Here is a 9,609-nt window from a genome sequence, read left to right as displayed (position 1 = left end):
TTCAAGGCATGCTCGTTATACTTTAATCCTCTCTTAGAGAGCATATGTTGGAGGAGTTTAACCGCTGCTTCCTGCTCCTTAGCTTGCGTGGACCCCATCTCCTCCCCGGCCGCTCACCTGATCAGGGCGAGATTCCCAGGCTATTTTGCCTCTTAAGCGCGCTTATTCCTTTTTCCGAGTGCCGGGGCAGCACTCACCTCACGACCGGCCTTTCCGACCCCTCTTCTCGTCAGGTCGTCAGAATATCCAACGCTGAACTGAGGGTCCCTCTTTTGGGCGCCACTTGTTGACGCGGAAGCACGGACAGATACACCACGACCAATATGATCAGTGTAAATGCCACTTTATTGCACAGATAGCTCAGCTAATATAGACAATTTTCTCCCGCGCCACGCAACACTCAAGCAATAATTGGTTACATGCATAGTTCAAACAAGCATCTCTACTATATGATTGGCTAGCCCCAGCTGTTCACTCGCATAGTTATCTACTTCTATGTTTTAATTAAAATCCTGCTTATCAGTACATTCAGCAACAGTTCTTTCCTCCCTCAACATAACTCAGACGTTCACAAAACACAATTTGATCTTCGACATTCCTTGAAGCTTACACTGTCGTCAACAAGTTCTCAGTGCTTGGGGTGCTCACAGGGTGACCATTGATCTCTAAAAATTCTCCCACAATTTACAGATGTTAATACAAATACTACCTAGTATTTGTTTCTCCTCTTGTTGCTTGGGAGGCCACTGATGTTTGGATAATGTCAGAGTTGAGTTTCCAGTCATTCAACAGAATGACTGATGTTTCAGTTTTGAAATGTTTCTGTTTTAAACCTACTGGAAGGTAGGTTCTAATTCTGATGATATCTGACCTGCTTTTTCTTTACCAGCTTTTCTTCTTCTTGCAGATTCGATGGAAATACATGATAGTAGATGAAGGTCATCGAATGAAGAACCATCACTGCAAGCTGACTCAGGTCTTGAACACTCACTATGTGGCCCCTAGGAGGATACTGTTGACTGGGACTCCACTTCAGAACAAATTGCCTGAACTCTGGGCTCTTCTCAACTTCCTTCTCCCTACCATTTTCAAGAGCTGCAGCACCTTTGAACAGTGGTTCAATGCTCCATTTGCCATGACTGGAGAAAGGGTACTGCAACAGTTTGCTTAAAGTTTGTTAGAAACAAACCATTAGGATGGAAACAAAATGGAGGCCATGTTATAGGAATAGTCTTTGAACTCTTCTTTGTGCTCAGAGAATTAGCATACTTAAAAGCCACCTTTATTACAGCTTTAAAAGTCTTCATTAAAGTGCCTCTTTCTGGACTCTGAGTCAATTTAGTTGTAATACAACAAGTAATTACTGCAAACATTTCTAATGAGAAATAATCTAATCACAAAGACATTACATAACACACTGAGTTGCCTTGTTGTGACCTTTATAAACTTTTGTAGGTGGACTTAAATGAGGAAGAGACTATCCTGATCATTCGTCGTCTCCACAAAGTGCTCCGGCCCTTTTTGCTAAGGAGACTGAAAAAAGAGGTTGAGTCTCAACTGCCAGAAAAGGTTTGCAATAGAAAGGGGTTTTATACTTTTATTTTGAGCACTATATATTGTTTTTTGAGGTGCATCCTAGATAAGAGGACTTATTAAGTGTTCATTGTTGTTGTGGTTTGTGTTTTTAACTCTGCAAAGAAGAAATACTGGCCATTGAGGAATTCCGATTTCTGCATTCTCAGTCTTAATCCTCAGTCCTACAGCTTTAATTCTGTATGTAGCCACCCAAGGTTGATATAAGACATACAGCTTGTTTCTATAGTATTTGGTTTCAAGGCATTAATGAAAGCCAGTCATACACTGAGGGTCAGATTGTGCCACTCATTCACTGAGAAGAAACTTTGCTCGCTGAATTGTTTCACTGAAACTCCTAAAGGACTGTGTGACATTCATAAATTTAGCAGAATTTTAGTTAAATTTTCAGAACTCTTGAGTTGTGTGAAGTTTTTTGGTTTTCTTTTGTTTCTATATGTGTCTTAGCTAGTTTGTGCATCTCAGAATGTAAAATTCAACACTGATTTTAAAGACTACTATTTTAATTTCCAGGCATCTCACTCTACCCACACCCCTGCCCTCATCTGTGATTTTGAGTCTCCTTCCCCTTTCGCACTTCCCCCCAAACCCACAAAAACATAACCAAAAAAGAAAACTGAAGGCAGGTTGGGGGGACATTTGATACTTAAACCTACTCGGTTAAAACCATAACGAAAATCAAGATATTGTTACATGTGAGTTGTGAGGTTGTATTTACATTGAATGAATGAAGAGTTCTTTATCTGCATTTAAAAAAAAGATTTCTAATTAAAGACCTAAACATTTAGAATGTTATGAAGATTGTTGCTATTTTGACCTTCCCCCCCCCCCCCTGTCATATTCACAATAGCCTTTTATGTAGCATTTATTTGAGCTTGAAACATACCAGGAAAATCTCATTACTGAAATTTTTGTAAGTTGCATATGCACTGTTACTTAGTGGAGCACTTCTTTCATTTCTGTCCCTCTGTTTTCAAAACAAAGCATGTCTGACTTGAAGCATCAGACTTTTTGACAGGTTTATCAGCTGCTAAGTGGATGTTCATGTTTCTTACCTGTGAGCTCATCCTCCTGTCCTTCTGAGAAGAAAATAACCTATTGATTTTGTAGTCATAAAATCATATAGGTTGGAAAGGACCGCTGGAGGTCTCTAATACAACCTCCTGTTCAGAGCAGGTCACTCAGGACCTTGTCTAAGTTGAGTTTTGAACATCTCCAAGGATGGAGATCCCACAACCTCTCTGGGTTCCTGTTCTAGTGTTTGACCACCCTCATGGGAAAATTTTTTCATTATATCTAATCAGAATTTCTCACTTTCCAACTTGTGACCATTGCCACTTGTCCCTGTGCTGAATGTTTCCAAGCAAAGTCTGGTCCATTAGGTAGTTAAAGAAAGCAATAAGGTCTCCCTAGAGCCTTCTCTTCTCCAGGCTGAACAAGTCCAGCTCTGTCAAGCTCTCCTCATGTGTCATGTCCTCCAGTCCTATGTCCATTTTGGTGGCCCTCTGCTGGGCTTGCTCCAGTATGTCCACATCTGTTGTGTAGTGGGGAGACAAAAGCTGGGCACAGCACTCCAGATGTGACCTCACCAGTGCTCAATAGTGGGAAAGGGTTGCTTTCCTTGACCTGGTGGTTGCACGTTTGCTAATAAAGCTCAGGATGCTGTTGGTCTTCTTTGCTGCAAGGGCACATCACTGGCTCATGTTCAACGTTTTGTCCACCAGGACTCCAAAGTCCTTCTCTGCAAAGCTGCTTCCTAGTCAGTTGGCTCCCAGAGTATACTGGCATTATTCCATTCCCAGTGCAGGACTCGGCATTTCCCTTTGTTGAACATCATGAGGTTCCTGTCAGCCTATTTTTCCAGCCTGTCCAGGTCCCTCTGACCTGCACATTGAGCACTCCCCCCTCCTCCAATTTGGTGTCATCCACAAACTTGCCCAGAGTGCACTCTGTCCCATCATCCAGGTCATTCATAAAAACATCAAACAGTATTGGCCAAGTATTGACCCTTAAGGGACACCACTGATAACTGGTTGCAAGTTGACTACTACTGAGTAGTAGTAGAATCATAGAATCATAGAATCATAGAATGGTTTAGGTTGGAAGGGACCTTAAAGATCATTTAGTTCCACCCCCCCTGCCACGGCAGGGACACCTTCCACTAGACCAGGTTGCTCAAAGCCCCATCCAACCTGGCCTTGAACACTTCCCCGGGCAATTTGTTCCAGTGCCTCATCATCCTCATAGTGAAAATTTTTTTCCCAATATCTATTCTAAATTTACCCTCTTCCACTTTGAAGCCATTCCCCCTCATCCTATCACTACATGCCCTTGTAAAAAGTCCCTCCCCGGCTTTCTTGTAGGCCCCCTTCAGATACTGGAAAGCTGCTATAAGGTCTCCCCGGAGTCTTCTCCAGGCTGAACAACCCCAACTCTCTCAGCCTCTCCTCATAGGAGAGGTGCTCCAGCCCTCTGATCATCTTCGTGGCCCTCCTCAGGACCTGCTCCAACAGGTCCATGTCCTTCTTATGTTGGGGGCCCCAGATCTGGATGCAGTACTCCAGGTGGGGTCTCACGAGAGCGGAGTAGAGTCACCTCCCTTGACTTGTTGGCTCACGCTTCTTTTGATGCAGCCCAGGATACGGTTGGCCTTCTGGGCTGCGATTGCACATTGCTGGCTCATGTTGTACTGGATTTGTACCCTTTGAGCCTGGTAATCCAGCCAAATTTCCACCCACTTTATTGTCCACTTATCCTGTCCGTATCTCACTAGTTTATATAGTTATAAGGATACTATGGAAGACCATGTCAAAGATCTTACTAAAATCAAGGTAAACAAGATCCACTGCTCTCGCCTTTACACAGCCAGTCATCTCAGCATAGAGGGCAATCAGTCAGGCATGATTTCCCCTTGATAAATTTATGCTGGCTGTTGCCAGTCACCTTCTTGACCTTCATGTACTTGGAAATGTCTTTAAGAAGGATTTGTTCCATAAGCTTCCCAGAGACGACAGTGAGGTTGACTGGCCTTCAGTTCCCTTGATTCCCATTCTTGCCTTTCTTGAAAATGGGTGTGACATTTGCTTTTACCAGGCATTCAGAACCTCCCCTGATCAACATGACCTTTCAAAGATGATAGAGTGACCTCACAATGACATCAGCCAACTCCTTTTGCTGCCTTAGATGAATCCCATTGCTCCTATGGACTTGTATATGTCAAACTGGTTTAAGTGGTATCTAACTGTATCTTCCTCTACTATGAGTAATGCTTCACTCCCCCAGACTCTGCCACTAGGCTCAGAGACCTGTGCGGCCTGAGGACAAGCCTTACCAGTGAAAACTGAAGAAAAAAAAAGGCACTGAGTACATCAGTCATTCCTGTGTCCTTTGGCACTAGGTCCCTTGCCCCATTGAGCAGTGGGCCTCTTTTTTCCTTAGCCTTCCTTTTACTGATGGTGTACCTATAGAAGACCTTCTTGTTGCCCTTCATATCCTTCTCTAGTTCCAACCTGAGCTGATCTTAGGCTTTCCGAACTTCATCCCTACACTCCTGGGCAATGTCTCTATATTCCTTTCAGGTAGCCCATGTCTATCGCCACCTTCTGTGTGCTTCCTTTTTGCATTTGAGCTCAGTCATGTTCATCCCCGCTGGCCTTCTGCAGTGCTTGCTTGACTTCTTCCACATCATAAGAAGCAACTTCTGCTCTGAGGAGGCTGTCCTGGAAGATTATCTACCTCTCCTTGGCCCCATTGCCCTCCAGAGCAGTCTCCCATGAGATCCTGCCAAGGAGATACCTGAACAAGCTGAAAACTGCTCTCCTGAAGCGCAGGGCTGTGATTCTATTTGTCTTGCTCACTTCTCTCAGGATCTAAAACTCAACCATCTCATGGTCACTGTGGCCAGTACAGCCCTCAGCCTTCATATCTTGGAGCAGTTCTTTGTGTATGTCTCCCATGAGCTGTGTAAAGAAGGCTTGATGTGCTTCCTTTTGTTGATCAAAAGGCCTTTAGCAGGTGCCTACTACAATAGCACCTGCACTGGTTTGTCCTCTGATCCTTACTCATAAGCTCTCAAATGGCATGTCAACTGCTCCAAGGCAAAGCTCTCTGCATTCGAGCCCCTCCTGTGCATAGGGCACAATCCCCTGTCCTCACCTTCCCGGTCTGTCTTTCCTGAAGACCCTGTACCTATCAATGGCGGCACTCTAATCATGTGAGCTATCTCCCACATCTCTGTAATCCCAATGAGATCAAAGTTTTGCAAATGTGCATGGATTTATAATTCCTCCTGTTTGTTGCCCATGCTGCGTGCGTTTGTGTACAGGCACTTGAGATGGTCCCCCATCATGCTGCTTTCATAGGGGAAGCACAAGAACCTCCCAAGTCGTGCTGTCTCCCAGACACTTCTTTGCTGCCCCCATGCCTTCGCTTTTCTTCAGGTAATGACAAACCTTACCTGATGTACTGAGTTGAAAGCTTTCCTCACTAGGTTAATGAAACTGTTAGCAAAGATATTCTTTATTTAGTTCATTGAACAATAACTGGAATTACAGTTTAGATCATGTCAGAACAGAAGCAGTTTATTACTATAGCTATAGGAGAGAACACAAAGCAGCAGAGTGATAGACTGCTGATATGAACTCTGCCCAAATGGGGCATTTACAAAGTTTATATACCTTTGGGTTAAACAACTCATTCTTTACCAAATCATGTCAGAGAATCAGGACTATAGTAAATTGCAATGAAGAGCAGTAATGTGGATTACTTCATATAGGGAGGCTCCAAACAGTCAGATAAGGAAGCTCTAGACAGTACCTCTTTTTTACAAATAATTCACTCCTTTGTTAATTAAGTTGTGCTGACTTGGTGAAGCCATTAGATCATGCTGACATGTATTTTTTAACTAGTGAGGACTCCAAAGACCTATGAAGTGTTAAATATAACTGTTAACTTCCACAAGTTTTATTTATTAAGCATCTTGCTTTTTTTTTCATTTAATCATTTCTTGCATTATTTTTCACCATTATTCTGGCTTTATTATGTGACTATTTTCATTTTAGCCTAGTTATTAAAGACAGTGAAATATAAAAGCCTGGCAGTCGAAAAAAATGTGTGTTAAATTGGTACATGAAAACTTTTCTTGTGTTACTGGATTTAAGGGTGGTGTGCAGTCAAAACATTCTGAAACTAGCTTATTTTAATCATATTTAACAAGAAGTCAAAATTAATTTGTTGATCATACTCTACTTCATTAGTTCCCCTTTTTTTTAGTAGATATTGAGAAAAAAAATAGCATGTTTTCATCCCCACATTGGTAAGTAGAATACTACTTAGGACTGTAGGTGATGTTATTTATTTTGTGCCAGTTTATGCCAGTTGTGATTGATGCTTTGCAGATGTAATAAATTTCACAGGTTATGAGGCATTCAGTCTTTTGGCAGTTGGTTAAAATTATAAGAAGAAAGAAACAGGAAATAATAATTCATTTTTTATATGTTTGTAAAACAGTACTGAATCTACAGTCATGCCCTTAGAACGTGTCTTGTAGTAATCATAAATCCCACAGTTAATCATTTCAAATAGTCATTATTATTCTTGCAAGTGGATTGCAACTTGTTTAAAGGTGTTGTTATCATGAGAATCAAAGAAATATAGTTTTTGTTTTATTTGTTTAGGAGGGCAAGGACTTGGAATTAAAATCATACCAAAATGATTATATCTTGGTAAAACTTGACACTGTATTTGTTCTGTTTTTACACTAGGTTGAATATGTAATCAAATGTGACATGTCAGCTCTTCAGAAGATTCTGTACCGCCACATGCAAGCCAAGGGAATCCTTCTCACAGATGGTTCTGAGAAAGACAAGAAGGTACAAAGTGTTAACAACATGACTTCTTTAAAAAAAAAAAAGAATAAATAGGTTCTTACCACAGATATCTTTGAAGAAAGAAATCTCAGACATGTTTGTTTTAAAAGACAGTAGTTTCTGGTCTCCATTCATAAGGTAAAAATATGATGAGTTTAATCCAAAAAAAAACCTGACTAATTGGGATTGTGGCAGCACTAACTACTAACGGGTGTTCATCTTTTCTCTCAGAGACGTTATTAAGCACAAATCTTGTTTTGGCCAGCTAGGTTATGAGTGCCTCTGTTCATACATACAAATAACATCTGTTCATGCAAAAAGGTGTTAAAAGAAAAATAAGATTCAAAGTCATTTATTCATACATTAGAATATGCCAAAATAAATTTTGACTTTTCTATCTTAGGACTTTGGCACATGGTCAAGTTATTGTAGAGAAGACAAGTAACCATGCATCAGCTTGTCTGTAAATACATATTTTACATTGCACTAGATGTGAGGTAGGTTGGATTTATCATGAGATTCCTGAGAATAAGGTCATGTAGGCACTTAATACAGAGCATCAAACGTGAGCCAGCAATGTGTTCTTGTGGCAAAGAGGGCCAATGGTATCCTGGGCTGCCTTAATAGGAGTGTTGCCAGCAGGTCAAGGGAGGTGATCCTTCCCCTCTATTCAGCACTGGTGAGTCCACATCTGGAGTGCTGTGTCCAGTTCTGGGCTCCCCAGTACAAGAGACAGATAGAGCTACTAGAGAGAGTCCAGTGAAGGGTCACAAAGATGATGAAGGGACTGGAGCATCTCTCCTATGAGGAAAGGCTGAAAGAGCTCGGACTCTTCAGCCTGGAGAAGAGAAGGCTCAGGGGGATCTTATCAATGTATATAAATACCTGAAGGGAGGGTGCAAAGATGATGGAGCCAGGCTCTTTTCAGTGGTGCCCAGTGACAGGGCAAGAAGCAATGGGCACAAGCTGAAACACAGTATATTCTGTGTGAACATCAGGAAACGCTTTTTCAGTGTGAGGGTGACTGAGCCCTGGAACAGGTTTCCCAGAGAGGTTGTGGAGTCTCCATCCTTGGAGATATTCAAAAGCTGTTTGTACATAGTCCTTGATAACCTGCTCTAGGTGGCCTTGCTTGATCAGGGGGGTTGGACCAGATGACGTCCTGAGGTCCCTTCCAACCTCAAACAATCTGTTGTTCTGAGCAGCAGGTGTGTAACAGCTTGTGTGTGTGCCAGTCCCATATATTGGCCCCATTATATGTGTTTTCATGATACAATATGATGGCATACTATTTTTCCACCTGCCTCCTGTCAATTTCATTGTCACAATGGATGATATTTTTGTTCAATATCTTATTTTGTTTTAACCTCTATTTGTTGCGGTCTGATGTGTTATTTACTGTTGAGTATTCAAACCCTGTTTTAAAAACAAAGTTAGTCCTTTCCTCATAGGATCTTCTATGACAGTCATCTCTATATAGGTTCTGAGTACTTTGCAAACATTGGTTTACTTTCTTTTCTTGCATTTTTAATGTAATATTTTAGCTGCCATTTTTTTAAGCTTTAGAAAATGTCATTTGTCACATTTACATCCAAAGGAGGTCATCAGAATGATTGGAAGTTTAGAAGCAAACTTTACAAAGACCTATGCTAGAGGTTTGAGTTACGTGAATAACTGATAGCAGTTGCCTTTTACAATGCAACATTTGATGTAGTTGAGGGTTTAATACATATTTGATGACAGAAGAGCAGTGAGACTGTGGAGTCTTCAATTTGCTCTAAGATCTGGAGAAAGGGTACTTGAATGGATGTTGTCCCTCCTGCTCATCTTCCCTATTCCTGACTTGACTGTGATGCCTTTTACCATAACCACTTTGACTGGTCCATGTCCAGTCTATTTTCTTCCTCATCTCAACATCTTCTGCTAGTTCAGTTCTCTGTGCCTAACTAGGCCCAGTTTTCTGGCACAGCCATTCCTGTTGCCCTTCCTCCGACTCAAGATTTGTGTGCAGTCACCTTACTCAACTAAACAGAGGTCAGCCATCTCTATGCCCTCATTCCCTGTTCCCAGTGCACCTCAACAGGTTTATGTCCACCTCAACGTTGCCTATCTTACATCCTGTTCCTTGTTCTAACTTCCTCCCCCCCCC

General features: G+C 41.8%; 1 protein-coding gene across 1 annotated transcript in view; it reads left to right on the top strand.

The window, feature by feature from the left end:
- LOC104285986 (probable global transcription activator SNF2L2) overlaps positions 1-9,609 on the top strand; it is a 44,498-nt gene that overhangs the window by 32,152 nt on the left and 2,737 nt on the right. Inside the window, exons 15-17 of the mRNA XM_009884513.1 lie at positions 908-1,150; positions 1,456-1,569; positions 7,356-7,463. Coding sequence (XP_009882815.1) covers positions 908-1,150; positions 1,456-1,569; positions 7,356-7,463 — 465 coding nt within the window. The remainder of the gene's footprint in view (positions 1-907; positions 1,151-1,455; positions 1,570-7,355; positions 7,464-9,609) is intronic.

The sequence above is a fragment of the Charadrius vociferus genome, unplaced genomic scaffold (assembly GCF_000708025.1).
Source record: "Charadrius vociferus isolate BGI_N301 unplaced genomic scaffold, ASM70802v2 scaffold1025, whole genome shotgun sequence".
Lineage (NCBI taxonomy): Eukaryota > Metazoa > Chordata > Aves > Charadriiformes > Charadriidae > Charadrius > Charadrius vociferus.
This window is presented reverse-complemented; position numbering and strand designations above follow the sequence as displayed.